General features: G+C 40.4%; 1 protein-coding gene across 1 annotated transcript in view; it reads right to left on the reverse strand.

Annotated features, from left to right (window-relative positions):
• The window catches only part of WDR72 (WD repeat domain 72), a 189,647-nt gene that overhangs the window by 61,876 nt on the left and 107,597 nt on the right, over nt 1-20,174 (reverse strand). The window contains exon 18 of the mRNA XM_044980416.1: nt 9,358-9,544. Within this exon, the coding sequence (XP_044836351.1) occupies nt 9,358-9,544 (187 nt within the window). The remainder of the gene's footprint in view (nt 1-9,357; nt 9,545-20,174) is intronic.

Consider the following 20,174-nt stretch of genomic DNA (forward strand, 5'->3'; position numbering starts at 1 on the left):
ACTGCTAATTTTTTCTAATCAGCTCTAGAAATAAATGAGAGTTTGCCCTTGATTTCCATGGGAGCAGAATCAGGGTAAAAATTCTGAATACACCCAGAAAAAGCATGTAGTCACACAAAATGTGCACAAATACTATTTTCTTCTTCTATACTTTTTCACTTTGACCTTATTTTCCCTGATGGATTCTAAAACAATTTCTATGTGCATAATCTTTAAACATGCTTCCTACCTCTGATTTCTCCACTCTTTGTGCAGCCGCACATTTCCAGCTGCTTTTCTTCTTGGACATCTTACCACCATCTAGGCTCAGTCTCTCTAAAATGGAATTTATCTTTTCCCCTAATTCCTCTTTGCATTTCTCCTCTATTAGCATTGACAACTTTACTATCCTTCCTATCTCAAAGTTTCTTAACCTCAGTGTAATCCCTGGCTCTCCTGTCATCTCCTTTCCCATACTTACTTTTGAAGTAGAACCAAAATCCACTGTTTTCTCACTGTCCCAAGTACTGAAGTCCTATTCCATGCCTTAATCTTTTACCTTGAATATGGTACTCTTCTGTCCTCATCTCTCCAGTTCATCCTATATTTAGTGTCATTTTCCTCTCCCACAACTCCAACCCTATTTTTCCAATTTTGACTCTGATCACTGACTTGATGTCTCTTAATAAATTCAAGCTCACCAACCTCACTTCCAAGTCCCTGCATAAACTTGCCTCCACCTACAGTGCTGTTCTCATTTCCCCATCTGACGTCTTGCTCCATATGTTACTTGTCTCATCTCATTGTTGTGATCAATCAGTTCCTGTCCTGGCATGGGAGTATGGGGGAGGGGAGAAGGGCACCAGGAGAGAGCATGCCTTCCCTGCTCCCCCCAGGGCCAGGGAGAATCACAGCCCCAGCAATTACAGGAATACAGGGACTATGCCCCAAGACTTGAAGGTCTGGTCCACAGGTCCATTGCTACAGACATTTAGCATTGTATCTCCTTCCTCTCCAAAAGTCTCCATGGCTCAGAGCCTCTGCAGCAACTCACTATCACCATTTAGCTGCTGAGTAGCCAGTGGAAGTGACATCTGCTCCCTGAGAGACCCAAAAAGCTTTGAGGTGGCTGAACCAAATAGTGGTGAAGAGCAAAGCAGCGTAAATATTCAGGCCATTAGGGCCCTTCCCCAGCATGAGAACAAGCAACGGAGTCTGGAATAGAGAAAAGCATGGAAGACAGGAACATATTTTTGGACTGGGAGTGGGGATGGTCTCTGGAGAAAGCTAGGAATAAGAGGCAACAAAGGAAGACTGGAAGCAGGAGGGAAGAAGGTGAGATTACAGGGACATGGGACTGGGAGAAGAGGAACTGTTTGCTGGGGATGAGCGGGAGCCCAGATGCAAGGCAAAGAATGGAGGAAGAGGAGAGGAGGGACCCAGAAGCCAGTCCAGCTGGAATGCCAGAGGTGATAACAGCTGGCTCAGGAGTTGCATTGGGCTGGTTTGGATGAACATTTCAAGAGTGGATAGGGTCAGGGAATGGCAAGGGGCCAGTTTTAACATTGTGCTTAGGGGCTCCTGTGCACTACACACTGTTACTCTCCTGTTCACAGGGATGTTGGGAGGCTTAACGCATCATTTCATTTGGTAAATTTTGTGATATCCTTGGGTGAAAGGAGTGCTATAAATGCAAAGAATTATTCATACTATCATCATTTAATTTATTTATTTTACAACATACACCTGCCTCTTGGCAGTGTTGGACCAATTCATATTTCAGCATTATATAATCTTTGACTAGAACGAGACTTTTTGCTCTGTGCATTCTGTAAACAGCATTTTGACACAAAGCAGCACCTGCCCCATTGAGTAAGGCTGGGGAAACACTAGGGTTAATGAAGAATGGGCTTTAGCACTGCCTCAGTGCTACCCATTCACGCTGCTCCTCATAAAGCTGTTGCCTTCACATTCTCATCTGCCGGTGTCAATGCACACACCTGGGAGATGGGATGATGATATACTCTAGATCTTCATATGCCAACACAAAGATAATCAATCTCAATTCTCTTGAAAAATGGAACTACTTTGAGAAAGAAGCAATGAGGACTACCAGTTGCTCTAAGGCAATGAAATCTTTAAAGCTGTATGTATAGGACATAGCTTGGGCCTTGCAGAAATATTTACATATAAAAAAGGAAAAAGGGAAATTTGTCTTCTTGTCAGTTTCACAAATAGGAAAACAAGAACAAAATACGAACTCTTCACTTGTTGCTTGCTGTTCCTTTAGAAACTTTGTCAGAACTGAAAAACACTCGTCAGTCCCATTTTAGTCTCTACCAGCCATTTGTTTTCTTTTTATTCTTCTGTGTGATTTAAATATGTTCTAAAGAGTAAGCATCGCATACTGATGATCCTTAAAAACCTATGTTTTGAGGGGACATGGCCTCTTTAGTACCTCTGCTTTTACTGGTTTCTCTTTTCTACCGCATTTCAATCCAAAGTCCTGCAGTCTGTTAATACTTCCTCCATTCCTCTCCTACTTACTTACCCCATCCTATTGCCCCTACTTTCTTCATATCAGAAAATGGGTTCAAAATCCTATCTTTGAGATTTTGGCAATGACCAATTTGCTGATTAAGTTTAACATTAGCAAACTGGTGATGTTCTGCACATGCCTACACTGCCATGTTTCATGTACAATTCCCTCTTTCCCCCGCTATTTCTTGGGTCTTTCAGTGTCTGTCCTGTCCCACTCTCTCCTCTTCAATCTCTTCTCATTCTCTCTCTCCTTAGTGCAAGTGATCCTCTAAGTTTTCTCCCTCCTCATTGACTTTATCATTGCTTGTACAAATGGTCAGCATGCAAATGATGGGAAAATAGCACAAGTTGCAGAAGAGAGTGGCACTGATAGCTGTCTCTTTCTTTGTCTATTTCAAATGCTCCATCACGTGATAGCTGCGCACCAGTACACTCACAACCGCCCAGACTTTGGTCAATGTTAATCTTTTTGCTGGGTCTGGAACCCAAAAAAAGGATTCAGGAAAAGTATATTGATTATGGAATGAGGATGGACCCAGACCCAGACTTGGAACAATCAGCCTCAAGGACAAATGTGTGTGGGGGTTATCCAAAAGTGGAGTCTGGTGCAGATGCTGCATCTAGGGATAAAGGATGGCTTGATTCCTAAGAGAACAAAGTTCAAATACCATCAGAGTTTAGGGTCTGCAAGAATACTTTACTGATCCATACACCGTACATTAATATCACTAAAAGTAAATAACAGAATGAAGATGATACCCTCAGCAAAACAACAGACCAAGGCCAAGTTCTGATTTAAAACCCATGCAATCCCAGGGAAGTTAATGGGCACAAATAGTGCTTAAGTCAGAGCAGAATTTGACCCTGGGTATTAAAAAACAACAAAAAGCCACAGAGGGGTATTTGGCCAAATGTAAACAGATACCTGGCTGACAACCAGAAGGCTCTCTGAAAAAGAATTCCACAGCCACCTCTCCACCCCACACACTATCCGCACCTTCTTAATCAGGAAGCAAGACCTCACAGGGGGTAGGGAGGATTCATTCACTACAGATAAAGACCTTGTCACAGAATGCACAGGGAGGAGTGCATAAAGTACATCTTAAATGGTTTTTGCAACCAGACAGATTTCCTTCTGAAAAACTCAGCAGGCAGTGGAAGTCTGTTCTCAGATCTTCTGCTGCAGAAGGCCACTGAACTTTTCTGTTGAATAGAAGCTTTTATGTGGTGCTTTTCATTGATATACCATTACTGTCTGAATATGATTCTGTTTTAAGAAAACATATTGCTATATTAGTTCATTGTGTAGATGAAAGTCTTTGAAGATTATTTATGTAATAAAGATGATTATTTACAAGGTTTGTAAAAGCAGCAAAGAATCCTGTGGCACCTTATAGACTAACAGATGTTTTGCAGCATGAGCTTTCGTGGGTGAATACCCACTTCTTCGGATGCGTGGGTATTCACCCACGAAAGCTCATGCTGCAAAACGTCTGTTAGTCTATAAGGTGCCAGGGGATTCTTTGCTGCTTTTACAGATCCAGACTAACACGGCTACCCTTCTGATAATTTACAAGGTTTGTGTATCTGTTTCATTTTTATTAAACAGCAGTTTAAGTAACTTTAATATTCAAACCCCACTATTAATTTCATAATGACATGTTTACCAGCAAACTCTTCATTTCACCAAGAACCAATTTTTCTATCTAAGGGCGGGGTGGGGGGGAGGGGAGAAGAGGGGGAGAGATTCAAACTACATGCAAACAATGTTATAGCAAACAGCTTTTAAATATATTTGAAAACTTGAACCATTAACACTTTCTTAAATCAGGAATTTCAGACTACAAACACAGAAGTTATTCCAAGTTAACCTTTATAGTGTGATTTATATGCATTTTTGCATATTTAAAGCATTCACTAACCATTAAATTATAGACTTCTCTGCCACGGAGACACAGAGTAAAATGAAGTCAGTCAATAATAATGTTAAATATTTAGGAATAAAGCCCATACTCCAATTAAACACCATACTGCACTTCTTCAATATTTGCATCACTTCATCAATTATTTACATTTTTTAGAATAACATGACACATCTACCCATTTATATCAGCCCCCCTCCCCCCATCACTCTGGTGTCTGAATGCCCCACAATCTTTAATGTATCTACCATCATAATATCCTGGTAAGGTAGAGAATTACTATTATCCTATTGTACAGCTGGGGAATGGAGTCACAAAGAAGCTACAAGACTTGCCCATGGTCTCACAGGAGAAAAGCTAAACTATTTGACAACTTTTTAAAGCTATTGCTCTTGACTGGCCTGGCAGAGCAGTACAGTACCACAGTAGAAATTTGCTTGAGAAATGACTCTGGGATTCTTTCACTTTGTTTAGGAAAGAGGCTAGAAGGCTGAAAACTAAAAATACATCTTTGGTTACAGATGTGTGAGGCATGTAAGAAAATTTATGAGAAGACCCCTGCTTTACTAAAGGACTGAGACAAAGCCCATAAAAAAAAAGTGGAAAGATTCCAATTAATTTCAACAGGTTTTGGATCAGGCCCCAACTGAATACCCCTCAGCCTAACATAAGAAAGAGTTATCCCTGTTTTCATATTCTTTTCTCATGGCCATTTAGGGAAGGAGAGTCCTTTTGATAAAGCAACAAACAAGCAAACAACAACACACACACAAAACCTACTGGGTTCTGGCAGAGAAAAAGACCAGCTATCTCCTTCCCAGGGGTGCATTACTGGAATCACATCTTTTATTAATTCTTCAGAATTATGTTTCAAAACAATATGTTACATGACTTCTTTGCCCAGGCAACAAATAATTGTGCCTGCATTTAATTGCAGGAAAAAGTGATGACATTTCTAATTAATTAATAAGTGTAATAAATAGTTAGATGTCTAAATATTATAATTTATATCCACAAAGTTCAGGAGAGAAATCTTTCAGCCCTTATAATAAGCTATGATCTTAAAAGGTAATACTAACCTCTGGTCAAATCCTAAACTCAAAACTCAGCCTTTAAAAAAAACTGACTTTAGTGAGCATCTGCTGAGTAAAAACAGGTTAAATATTTCAGGATTTGGACCTTTGTTGTTAATCACAATAAACCAAACACACAATACAATGATGATGCCAGCTAAAACTCATATACTTGCTTCACAGTGCATTTTCCTAACCTTGAATTATGGGTTAAAGACCTGAGACAATATTTAGCACTTACCTTGACGTCATACAACCTGAAAACTACACTACAATCCATAAAATGAGAAGTGAGAAGAAGCGCTTTATCAAATGGATGGTTAAAAATGGAATTTATGCAGCATGTGGACTTACTCTTAGATCAGTTTAATAAACTTCTAGCAACATCATTGGCTAGCCCATATGTAATAAAAGATTTGTTTATAACAATATTCTAAGAAAAACCTTTGGCAGGAGAACTTGTGGCACCTTAGAGACTAACAAATTTATTTGAGCATAAGCTTTCGTGGGCTACAGCCCACTTCATCGGATGTGCATCTGATGAAGTGGCCTGTAGCCCACAAAAGCTTATGCTCAAATAAATTTGTTAGTCTCTAAGGTGCCACAAGTACTCCTGTTCTTTTGGGAGGAGAGTGTATAATACACAAAACCAGTTAGTTTTATAATGTATACACAGCCTGGCTGCCTTGCTGACTACTGGAAATATATTTGTGCTACATGCATATTATGTCAATATAATACAATTAGCAAAAATCTAAATGGAAAAAGAGAATAAACAGTAGATTAATATGTTGTATACTGTTATAATGTACAAACAGCTCTTCCCCTTCCTTTGTGTGTTCACAGTTTCTTCACAATACTTTAAAATGGCTTCAAAATTGATATTATTTCATACCATATCCTTTTATTCAGAATAATACAGGCTCACAGTCTATACTAGAGGTTGTGAAAAAGACTATATCCCATCCAGTATACAGTAAATATAAATACTATGCTCATTAACATATGTAATTGTTTATGTCCTTCCAAAATTTTAGTAACTTAGTTCCTTAACTGAGTTTTGTTGACTAACCTACATGTAACATGGTTAAAAACAAAAAACATAGTCATAACCAACCAAACATGCCATGAGCCAAATTCTACTCAGTTATACCAGTGTACATTCCGAGTAACTCCATAGAATCATAGAAGTGGAAGGGACCTCGAGAGGTCATCTAGGCCAGTTCCCTGCACTCAAGACAGGACTAAGTATTATCTAGACCACTCCTGACAGGTGTTTGTCCAACCTGTCCTTAAAAATCCCTGATGGAGATTCCACAACCTCCTTAGGCAATTTATTCCAGTGCTTAACTACCCTGACAGTTATGAAGTTTTTTCTAATGTCCAACCTAAACTGCCCTTGCTGCAATTTAAGCCCATTGTTTCTTGTCCTATCCTTGCAGGTTAAGAAGAATAATTTTTCTCCATCCTCCTTGTAACAAGCTTTTATATACTTGAAAACTGTTATGTCCCCTCTCTGTCTTCTCTTCTCCAGACTAAACAAACCCATTTTTTTTCAATCTTCCCTCATAGGTCATGTTTTCTAGACTTTTAATCATTTTTGTTGCTCTTCTCTGGACTTTCTCCAATTTGTCCACATCTTTCCTGAAATGTGGTGACCAGAATTGGACACAATACTGCAGTTGAGGCCTAATCAGCGCGGAGTAGAGCGGAAGAATTACTTCTCATGTCTTGCTTACAACACACTTGCTAATACATCCCAGAATTATGTTTTCTTTTTTTTTGCAACAGTGTTACACTTTTGACTCATATTTAGCTTGTGATACACTATGACCCCCAGTTCCCTTGCCGCAGTACTCCTTCCTAGGCAGTCATTTCCTATTTTGAACTGATTGTTCCTTTCTAAGTCAAGTACTTTGCATTTGTCCTTACTGAATTTCATCCTATTTACTTCAGACCATTTCTCCAATTTGTCTAGATCATTTTTAATTTTAATCCTGTCTTCCAAAGCACTTGCAACCCCTCCCAGCTTGGTATTGTCTGCAAACTTTATAAGTGTACTCTCTATCCCATTATCTAAATCATTGATGAAGATATTGAACAGAACCAGACCCAGAATCGATCCCTCTGGGACCCCACTCATGCCCTTCTAGCATGACTGTGAACCACTGATAACTACTCTCTGGGAACGATTTTCCAACCAGTTATGCACCCACCTTATGGTAACTCCATCTAGGTTGTATTTCCCTAGTTTGTTTATGAGACAGTATCAAAAGCCTTACTAAAGTCAAGATATACCACATCTACTGCTTCCCCCCATCCACAAGGCTTGTTACTCTGTCAAAGAAAGCTATCAGGTCGGTTTGACATGATTTGTTCTTGACAAAATTTGTCCACTTAAATTATGACTTGGTGTGACTTAGGTCCAGATATTTAGAGGTATGAAGGTGCTTCATTTTCAAAAATCGCATTTTCAAAAGGGATTTAGGCACTTAGGAGCCTAAATGTCATTGATAGTGGGATTTAGACATCCAAATGCCTAAATCCCTTTTGAAAATGAGATTTAAGCACTGAGACACTGAGCACAGAAACATCTATAAATACACCTTTAAAAATCTGGGCCTTAGTCCCTAGGAATTATCATTATGACTCCACCTTAATTCGTGAAAAAGGCAACTATATTTTGTAATGATCTTTTCTGTCACAATTTATATAATAAAAGTGTATTTTCACCTGCTAAAATCGCCAAGGACTTGAACCAAAGTCCAACTTCTAAACATCCTTGAATGCAGATGTCTCAATGCAGATCTAAAATTCCCAGACAGCTTCTCAGTAACGGACCAAGTCAAAACCCCAGATTCTAAGGAAGTTTGGATCCAAATCCAGATCTGAACTTTGGGGCTGGGACTTTCATAAATTATTCTGTCCCCAACCTCTTAAGGATAAAAGGATTAAAAAGATCTCCAGTGTAAGCAAAATATAACTTCATAAGCGATAATTATTCAAAGCTTTAGCATTTTTGTATTAATACAACAGTCCAAGTTATGGAAGATGTAATTTTTCTTTGTGACCTGAAACATGCATCACTGATCATTTTTAGTGTCCTGGAACAAGTAGATTGGTAACAAATTTTCATGACAGAAACACACACTCAATGAGATTATAAATTAGCTTCTTCAGAGAAGGCTCACTAATAAGATTAGATCTAAAATTTAGGTCACTTAATTTTAAGACTCAGCTAATGGGCTAAAAAAATGGATATCACTTCATAACATAAATTCAGATTCAATCTTTTCCTACCATAAACATTAGTACCATTATAAAGTTACAACGATTAAGTTTGTTGTAAAATGAAATGATCCAACTGTAAAATTAATTTGATTGCTTATTGTATAGGCTCTAGTGCTAAAAAAGAAAAGATTCCATATCACATTACAAAGTTATAAAGTTTAAGCAATTAATTTTTTAGTATAATATAAGTCTATTCTCACTGAAAGATAAATTTTAAAATCTCTTCATTTCAAATGTGTAATATACTGATTTAATCTCCAAACACACTTTCTTCATGTGTTTTCAATCAGATTAACTATTAAAAACATTGTAACAAAAACAATCCTCACCTTTTCTTCTTTAATTTTCATTACTTAAATATGATAATAGAATGTGGATGTCCTTTGAATACCTGACAATTGTATGAGAAAATTGATAGGCTGGTAGGTCAGAAACAGGGCACTTGGCTTGTCTTGTAGAGAAATAATATATTATGAACTCATATTCTTAACATGTTTTAAGTACTAGGAAAAGTTGTGATGAAAGAATATGCCAATAAATTTTGCACTTACTTGGAAAGGGAATGTTTTTAATGCATTTCGCCATCTGCTCTGTCTGCTCAGTTTTTGCCAGTGTCTGCACCTCACTATTTCCATTGTCTATCATGGTCATTGGTTGATTGCTGACTGATGTCTTTTTCAAGGTTTTCATACTTCTTTGTACTTCTGCCAGTAGTGCTGCTTGTATCACCTCAATAATCTGTCATAGATGCAGATTATTAGTGGAAGATATTTGTATTTTTAATTATTTACATGGTTTTTTTCAAATGCAGATATTAGAAACATAATTTAAGACAGCTATAATAGTTGCCATTAGAAAGTCAACACTTGCCAATAGTTGCCACCTAGTGATAAAAGAGATACCATCACTTTCCTTCCCATACTTAGATTAAGAAATAACAGTTAACTGGATAGTAGCTGGGTGGTATCTGTTGTCAATGATGACTATCGTACAGCACGAGTTTTTAATTTTCACTAGCTTTACTATAAACTAAAAGCTCCAATAAATTAGTATACTAGAGACTGTGGGTCAGATTTTTAGCTCGTGTAAATCAGCATAGCTTCACTGACTTCAGTAAAACTCACCAAATTTACACCAGCTGGGGATCAAACTCGGTATGGTTAGTATGAAAATTCTCCAATTTGTTACATGCTGTTGGCAGCAATGAGTAATGACTGCATAAGGACTTCATGATTTGGCTCTGCCTTCTTAGAATTCCAGTTTTTTAAATCCTCAGTGCACAAAGTTGCATTTATGTGTTGCTATTAGCACTGGTATCATATGCCTGCAGCTGCACCTCAGCCAGGCTGGCGCTATATTCTTTTTCAAAAGGAAGGAGAAGAAAGCACTCCACAGAACTTCTGTTACCCTAAAGGAAAGGTTACATATCTGCTGGAATTACGATTGGCCTGCAATGTGAGTTCAGCAGTATGTTCTGGCAGTTGATTATTTCTGCCCTTGCTTGGTGGTGTCGCTGCATTTCAATATGAATTAAACACAGAAAATCTATTTTGAATTAATAAGGCTGAACGTTTTGAATTAAATCTAGTACAGCATGGGAATACTGTTAAAGCTTTTGTAGCACTCCCTCATCCTTGTGCCTAGGTACCACAGCCTGGTTTAGAAATATCCCCATGCTCTGAGACTCACTGGATGGAAAACAGACGTTTCAATATCAAGGTATAAATTGGCTGAGATTCAACACACAACCGTTAATTGCTTTTGTGTGTTTAAGGCTTGACATTTTTTCACATATTTTAAAGTGTTAAATTTCCACATGATTTTGGATGACACCTTAAGCCCCAAACCCTATCTTCTCTACCGGGAGATAAAATCTCATAGCTCTTTTCATGAGAAAAGTGCTTTTTTCAGGAGTTCTTTTCTAAAATGTCTCTTTCTTCAACTGTAGTACACTAAGCTTTGTACAGTATTGGTTGACTGCTGCCCCGCATCCTAGAGGTGGCTGCTTTTCATTGTTGCTTGGTATACTTGTAAAGACAGATCTTTGGGTCTGGCTGTGCTGTGCTCAGTGCAAGACACGATAGGAAGGGAGCAAAGGAGGCATTATGTCACCATTGTAATTCCCCAAATCTGGGGATAGCAAGGGGCCAGGTCACCTCTGATGCAGTATGGAGCAGCCTTAGAGCTACTCTAACCATTCTTCTGGTCACAGGTTGCCAAAGCTCATGGCATTCTTTCCATTCACCCAACGAGTCTACTATATTATGCATGGGGCCAGGAACATATAATGTAGAGCTGGCTATGCCAGCTTTAATCATTTGAGAATTCCTGTATCTAGAGGGAATCCCCAGTCAGCTGTTAGTCCTCTTTGCTTTACGGAAGCAGCACAAAGGGGGACAGGATCTGGGATCTTTGGGATCATTCATGATGAATGATACAATGAAAATATTTTTTAAACCCTTGCAGTCTCTTTACTCAGTCCACAGGGGTAGGATTTGTGCTCTCTCTCTGCCCACAGCACTGGAACTTTAAAATTTCATATCATCTACAGAACGGAATCTCTTCCCCTCCCCACTTCCCCCCAAGTCACAGTAATTAAGCATTACAAAAAGACATTCATTCTTCTGGGCAGGAAATTGAATGAAGGGCAACTAGGATGTTAAGACTTCAGGACTGTAGAGCTGAGAGACATTCACCTACACCCACAACTCTTTAGAGGAGGCCAGCTATGAATTTAGGATAGTGCTCGGTAAGAGCTAGGTCATTGGACACTGATTGGAATAGATGCAGAGTCAGCGCATCACCCTACAGTCTAGCCCTACTTACTCCCAGGCTGGCCTCACTCACCTTTTTGACTGCACTAAATCCCTACTCTGGACAGATGAACCTGTATCAGGAGCCCACAGTGTAGGAGTGAACTGAGTAAATTCACAAGGAGTGAATCCAGCTCTTTTGTGTTTTGTCAAAACATAAACACTCCAACTATTTATTAAAAAGTGGTTTTTTTTTGCCAGAACATTCCTTATGTTATAGAGAAACGACGACAACAAAAGAACATTTAGTTTGGATTAGACATGAACCAAAACAAAAGCCACAGATCTAAACAACCCTCAACTTTGGGTATTTCGGATCCAGACCGTGCAGCTGGCTCCTGCAATGAATCCAGACTCTTTAAGAAAGAGAAGCAAACACAGAGATGCTGTCATTGTTCTATGACTACTTCTGGCAGAAAATAAAAATTTGACAGAGGTTCTCAAAAGAGTTGTGGATAGTTTGCAGAAAAACATGTTCCTTGTGTTGATAAGACACAGTGCATACAGCCTAAAAATTATCTGCTTTTCATGGTTTTCTGATCCGCTAAGAATCTGTCACAAGTCTGGATCAGATTTTCATTGCCTGAATCACTACTGTATACATTGGCCAAGCAGTATTTTGTAATGTGTAATTTCGTCTAACATCTTAGCATGGAATAAAAAGTGTAGCAAAATGGCACAACATGATATTGTGAAGGCATTTGTAAATCTCTGCATGCAGCTTGTCTATCACTTTGTTGAATACACATTTCCACATCACTCCGTGTGGTTTCACATCTTCAGCTACGTCCGCTCCCTGGACATCTCCCAATAACGTGAATATCTGTCAGTGAATTTGAAATTTCCCGTCAAGAGCTTCACCTGTTTCTAACAATAGACCCTCTTCACAGCTTTCCACCAGTATCTCTTCATTACCTATGTGCTAATTTCTACTACTTATCCATCTAGACTCCATTTTTGTTATGATGGATGAATTTCAATATTTTGTTCCTACTAATGTGTTTGCCCGAACTAGCAATGGGACAATCCCTGTACTTTTGTAGGCATTGTTGCAAATATTAGCGGCTTTTAACATCGGATAGTAGGCAGGAACCTATGGCGATATCTTCATGGTGACCTGGTCATTAGAAATAAATGTGCTCTGAGGAGGTCTCACAGAGCATACGTGATATGCTTTTAGCAATAAATATGGATACCAAAGCATAGAAGGCAACTGTCGGATGATCAGGACCCACAACAGCAACACTACACAACAGTTCAGCAAGAAAAGTGAAGAAGAGATGTAATAATTCTGCTTACCACATCTATATGAAATTATACTGACAGCTCTTTCCACAGTTTAGCAATTACTTCGAATGGCTACTGTTCTCTTTGTTAGGATTGGACCAGGGAAAGAGCATAAGAAGCTGCTTCCATACTTGTCAGGCCACAAACTCCGCAGAAGTAAACTGCTGGTCTTCTAGAAACCATGTATCTGCTGTACTCATTCTATGCCACCAAAAGACTGTGGAGGGGAATGAAGGGGCTATGTAGGAGGGTTGCTAACTGTCTAATTGCACAAACCCAAACACCCCAACCCCGGACCTTCTCCAAGGCCCCGCTCCCGCACACTCCATCCCCACTCCCTCCGTCGCTCACTGTCCCGCACCCTCACTCACTTTCACAGGCTGGGGCAGGGTGCTGGCATGTGGGAGGGGGTGGGGGCTCTGAGCTGGGGCTGAGGGGTTCGGAGTGTGGGAGAGGGCTCCAGGCTGAGCCTAGGGCAGGGGGTTGAAGTGCAGGAGGGGGTACAGGCTCTGGGAGGGAGCTTGGGTGAGGGAGGGGGCTCAGGGCTGGGACAGAGAGCTGGAATGCAGGAAGGGGTCTGGGGTGCAGGCTCTGGGAGGGAGTTTAGGTGCAAGGGGGGTGAGGGGCTGGGGCAGGGGGTTGGGATGTGGGTGGGGGTGAGGGGCACAGGCTCCAGCCAGGTGGTGCTTACCTCAGGCAGCTCCCGGAAGCAACTGGCATTTCCAGCTAGGCTTATGGGTGGCCAGGCAGCTCTGCATGCTGCCCCTGCCTGCAGGCATCACCCCCGCATCTCCCATTGGCTGCACTTCCCGGCCAATGGGAGCTGCGGAGTTGGCGCTCAGGGTGGAGGTAGCACACAGAGAGCTTCTGGCTGCCCCTACGCCTAGGAGTCACAGAGATGTGCCAGTCGCTTCTGGGAGCCGTGCTAAGCCAGGGCAGGTAGGGAGCCTGCATTAGCCCCACTGCGCTGTCAACCGGACTTATAGCGGCATATTAAAATCTCCCGGATTGATTTCAGTAGCCACCGGGAGATCGATTCTGATTCCAGGAGACCCCTGGCCAATCTGGGAGGGTTGGCACCTCTCTATAAATCCCAGCAGGCTTGCAGTATTTACGCTGTCTGGTTTGGTGTTTTTTATAGTCAGAGACACTGGCAACCACCATCCCACTAAAACAGGAGAGGAGATGGAGGCATAAGAGGGTGTGGGGAACCACTAGCCACAAGAAGCTGCACTGTGCTAACCCATGTTCTTCTTAACATGCTTGGGAGATTTTACCTACAGCCCCTCCATCTTGCAGAACAGACTGTATGTGGATTATGTGCAAAGGGAACCCTCTGGCTAATAACTGCAGGCACAATTTTACAGGCCCAAATAACTGTAGGCACATTTTATAGCTTTACAGTACTTAAATTCCTAGGTGCTCCAAAACATGCACACAGTTAGTCATTGGGGCTGTAGGGCCTTCAAAATCAGGTCCTAAATTTTAATAACAAAGGTTCTAGAAACACTTTTTGGGGTTGAGGACTACAAAAAAAACACAAAAAAACAACTTTGTTGTTAAAAAATATAATAATACACACATAGAAAGTTTACATATAAAATGTCATAGTATAGTGTGAATATAAATTTATTTTATTACTATTATCCAGAGAAGAGGCCCTGTTTATTCCAACGCATAGACATTACATTGCATAACAGTTAAGACTGCTCAAGTATAACTAACACCCACTTAAATATTAAAAAACATAGGAAATCTGGTTATGTCAGACACACCAAATAGCAGCAAATCAACAATTTACAAAGTGCATTCTTTAATCCAGCTAGACCAGAACGACTGGGAATACAGGAAGGAAAATAAAGAGATATTTGGATTGGTATGATTAACAAAATAATAACTACAAATAAACTCTAAAATTGCAAAGGGAATGGATTGCCCAGTGTTAAGGTAGTCAGTTTATTGCTAGGGAGTTTACTGGAGTTCTGTCCATTTCCCGGTAGACAGGTAAACATATTAAGGCCCTGCTCCTGCAATGTGTAGTGTGCAAGTGACCTGCTGAACCCACAGAGAGCTCTGCTCACTTCAGTGGGATTCCATGCAGGCACAGGAGTCCGCCTATGTGCTACATGCCACATGACCAGTGCCTACATGTACTTATTTTGGCTCCAATACTGCAAAACTTTATGTACGTGCACTTCACGCAATGTGAATGGGACCGCTGACTAATAATAATATCATGTATTAGGCACTACCACGGTTACACTAAATGGCAGTCTTGGCAGAGAGACCAAGAATTGGATGGGAAGGGGAATACAAAGACTGAGGTATCCTCTTTCCTATAACTATAAGGCCCCTCCATGTCAAAAATTGAGGAGCATTGTAGGAACAGTGTGGGGAAGCTTGCCGATGCTGTAACTGGTCTGTGGCTAGATAAAGGATAGATAAAGCCTCCAGGGATGTCAGTCCGGCATCTTTCATAAGGACTAATGTCACACAAAAAGATTTTGAAAGACCTGGGAACAGGACAGGGAGAACTAGGTAGTGGGGAGAACTGTATTTTTCTATATGAAATGACTCAAGGAGGGTATTTGAAATTCCAAATGAAGGAATGGGGAGGAGAGACTTGAGCATTTAACATTTCAAAGCTAAGGAGCCAGGGAGAATAGGGAGACAATTTTTTTTTTTAATAAGAAGTATTCTCAAGGGAAATTCTTGAATATATCTTTCTTCCTGCTAACAGTCAGCAACAGGAAAAACATAGTTTGATTGCACCATGGACTGACTGACCTGGGGGAGGGAACTGTCCTTTGGAATGTTGGGTTTTATTGTTCGTATTTGTAACTAGATCCTGCATAACAACTGCTATATAAATTAATGTATTAAATAAAAATACAACCCAATACTTTTAGTATGAAGTATTAGCAGACAAGAGTAGCCTTTATTTCCTATATTAAATGCTATAGAGCAGATAGTCCAGTACATGAGAAGAGTGAGGGAATATATATGTTAGGACAATGTGGCAAGAGGGTGTTACATTTCATTTGAAAGAGCAATGAGTGGAGTGGTATAAAAAGATCAAATAAATTTTCCTTTAAAATGATGTGAGATAGAAAGGCATGTACCTATGCAATATTAGTGTAAAAAGAAAACCTTTCTCAAATTAAATAAACATTTTAAAAATACAAAAGTAAAGCCGTAATTCTTGCCATGTACAATGGACTCTGAAAACATCAACTCTGCTTGAATTTTGTCATCATTTGACCACAGCATTAAGCAAGCTTTGCTCTTCAAATTTCTCTCTGTGCGTAGCCAAACTGCTGTGAATACTGTAACATCTAAAATCATTTGTGACGTTTACAATAGGGGCCTCATGTCATCAGCTATTAAACCAACTCCCATTCATGCTTTATTGCTGGTAGGCTGGCTCTGTTAACCCCTTTACTTCAGAAAGCATAGGCTCATGGCCAACGCATTAATAAAGGGAGATCTGAGGCATGGGTTGTGCTGGCAGCTGGTCATTCTGACAGATTTGTCCCAAACCAGTCTTCAGATCTGAAGTTTTTTGCCCACAGTTGCAGCACCTCTTACGTAAGTCTGATTGTCTTGCTGAAGTAGGCAGGCTACCAGGAGATCTTTTTTGGATGTTAGGATGCTAAATCCACTCATATGTGTCCAGGTTCCTAAGATCAGTTATGGTTTTAATACAGCTTCCACTCTATTAGTTAGAAAGTACAAAGGCGGAGACCAAATGCAGCCACAAGCTTCCTGGATATATGTCTTCCAAACCCCAAATGCAAGAGATCAAAACGTTTGAGAGACTGAGCAGGTGACAGTGCTATTATGTGGCTCTCACCTGACAACTGCTGCTGACACTGACCTCCTATATTTGACTTTTCATTAAAAGGATTCCAAGGAGAGAAAAACCTTGGCTTTGGGGAAAAATGTTTGTGGGGGAATGTTGAACTAATAATGTGGAAGATGATAGGACAGAGAAAGAGAATAAATAATCCTTAATAACTGAGGTACATCGGGGTGTACAAGAGGAAGTGATGAACTCAACTTGGATGTGAATGTTTGCAGACACCACTACTATCTATTATGGCTAACAGTGTGGTACAGAGTATTATTTCTACTGTACCATGAATGCTTCTCAGCTGTTAAGTGGTATTCTCCTCACTGATACACATGCCATTTGAAATGTAGTATATGGCTACATACTATTATAAGAAATTCAGCAACAGAGTAAAACAGACAAGGAATAAGTTTATAACAGATACTGGACTCCATCAGAGCCAACTCTCTTGTGGATGCAGTGTTGCAACCCTCAAGCTCATACTCCTGAACATCAAATGACCCAGATCACAATGCAGGATCCACTATGTATCTATTGTCAGTATGACATTGTGGTGGGGGGGCCTCACCCCTGGAGGCTCAGTGCAGCAGCACAATTACATCTCTACCTCAGTTTCCCCTAGTGGGATTTAATAAATCCAATGTCATTTATGTATATTTCATAGATTTCATAGACTTTAAGGCCAGAAGGGACCATTATGATCAACTCATCTTAACCCCTGCATAACACAGACAAAGGAATTTCCCCTATTGGTTCCTGCATCCAGCCCAATAACTTGTGGTTGAACTAGATGGAGTAAATCATCTAGAAAGATACCACTCTTGATCTAAAAACTCCATGTGATGAAGAGTGTATTTCAAGATTGGTGTGGCATGGAATCCAAAGACAGACATTCAAAGGGTATGTTTCTATAGCCTCATAAGAAGATTCTTTAAGCCCCTGAATTGAACTTAATGGTGTAGAGGAGAGATGCAGATGTAAATGACTCTGGATCATAGGTGGTTAAAAGCTCATATTGTCAAAGGAAGATGGATGCTAATTTAAACAAATATTTTGGAGTGATATATGCAAGATGGTTTGTGTGACAAGCAATTTTGCCTGAAGCATAGCTGAGTGGCTGCAGCCCCCCAAAGAGTGGAATGAACTGACTATAATATATGCCTTGCTATGTGTTGAGCCAATCTGAGAACACTGCCAACTACTATTTTTTAATATAAGAATTGTTTGCTTTTTCCTATTACATTTTTTTCTTTCTACAAGAGACAAGATTTCCTTTTCCAGTTATGGGTAATGATATTAATAACACATATTGATAATTATTAATAATCATAGGACTGGAAGGGACCTCCAGTGGTCTTCTAGTTCAGTACCCTGGACTGAGGCAGGACTAAATATTATCTAGACCATCCCTGACAGGTGTTTGTCTAACCTGCTCTTAAAAACCTCCAGTGAGGAAGACTCCACAACCTCCTTAAGTAATTTGTTCTAGTGCTTAACTACCCTTACAGTTAGGAAGTTTTTCCTAATGTCTAACCTAAATCTCCCTTGCTGCAATTTAAGCCCATTACTTTTTGTCCTATCCTCAGTGGTTAAGAAGAACAATTTGTCAATCTCCTCTTTATAACTACCTTTTGTGTACTTGAAGACAGTTATCATATCTCCCTTTAGTTTTCTCATTTCCAGACTAAACACACACAATTTTTTTCAATCTTTCAGCGTAGGTCATGTTTTCTAGACATTTAATCATTTTTGTTGCTCTCCTCTGGACTTTTGCCAATTTGTTCACATCTTTCCCAAAGTGTGGTGTCCAGAACTGGACACAGTACTCCAGCTGAGGCCTTACTAGTGCTGAGTAGAGTAGAAGAATTACTTCTTCTGTCTTCCTTACAACACTCCTCTAATACATCCCAGAATGATGTTTGACTTTCTTCAACAATATTCCATTGTTGACTCATATTTAGTTTGTGATACACTATAACCCCCGGGCTCTTTTCTGCAGTACCCCTTCCCATGCAGTGATTTCCCATTTTTTATTTATGTGTAGTGCTTTGCATTTGTCCTCATTGAATTTAATCCTGTTTAATTAAGAACATTTCTCCAGTTTGTCAAGATCATTTTGAATTCTAATCCTGTCCTCCAAAGGGCTTGCAACCCCTCCTAGCTTGGCATCATAGCAAACTTTATAAGTGCACTCTCTATGGTGCCCCTTCAGGGGTCCCGTTCATTTAATCCAAAGGTGGAATGTTGTACAACTAGGCTGCCACCCCAGCATCTCTAGCTGGAGAGGAAGGGGCTGAGTTAACTTTAGTCCATGAACCCCACTTATATCCAGGCCCCTTACCAAACAGGCCCTCTTGGTCTGGGACCATCTTCCAGAGCCAGGGCCTCTTGTCTTCAGCTGAGGAAGGGTCTCTCCTCTTGGATTAAGGTCCCTACAGAGGTCAAACCACAACAACCCTTTCTTGGAAAAGCACATGCATCTCTACCCCAATATAACGCAACCCGATATAACATGAGTTCGGATAGCACGCAGTAAAGCAGTGCTCCGGTGGGGCGGGGCTGCACACTCCGGTGGATCAAAGCAAGTTCGATATAACGCAGTTTCACCTATACCACGGTAGGGTTTTTGGCTCCTGAGGACAGCGTTATAACGGGGTAGAGGTGTAATTCCCTTGATCTGAGCTTCTGTTGCTACCTGGTGAACTCCTTCCACAGGGACTAGGCTTCACTGAGGCTTGGCATTCATAGATCCTCCACTTTGGAGACTCTGCCACCTAGGAGTATTCTACTTTGGTTTCCTTTCCTGGTGAGCCCCTTTACCAAGTCCCCCCGAGAAGGCCTCCCTTTAGGAACTTCCTTTTTCTACATTCTAGGGACAGTTCCTCTTCCCAGGAACCTCTGTTCTCTAGCCACTGGGAGTAGGTTCCTTTTATTATGCCCAAGATATTATTAGATATTATTCCCTATCTAATTATCTGCCTCCCAGCTACTCAGTTAATTAGTCCCAGCTGATCCCTTCCTGAGTTGCCTCATTTTCCCCTTGTGAAGCCTTCCAGAGGTAGGCCGAGCCCTTGACCTCTTCAGAGGGGCCACCTATCCTCTGACGGACATGACAAATAAGTCTTATGCTACAGTAATCACCAGGACATCCCACAGATACCTAGAGTCTCCCACAGAGCATTAACCTGCCTACCATGGCACCAAGATCAGCACAGGCAAAGGTGCAAGTTAAATTGCCTTGAGAAGCTGGAACTTGCTCCCTTTTTGGGCCTGCTCTTGGGGGGATCATACTGGTATGGAGCCCTGACCACACATTCTTTTAAGGAGGTCATACCAATTTCTTCTACAGCACATATGAAATTGAGCTTCCCTAGGAACATAAAACAGCCTTTTAAGATAACTTAAAAAGTAAAGA

The sequence above is a fragment of the Mauremys mutica genome, chromosome 11 (assembly GCF_020497125.1).
Source record: "Mauremys mutica isolate MM-2020 ecotype Southern chromosome 11, ASM2049712v1, whole genome shotgun sequence".
Classification (NCBI taxonomy): Eukaryota; Metazoa; Chordata; order Testudines; family Geoemydidae; genus Mauremys; species Mauremys mutica.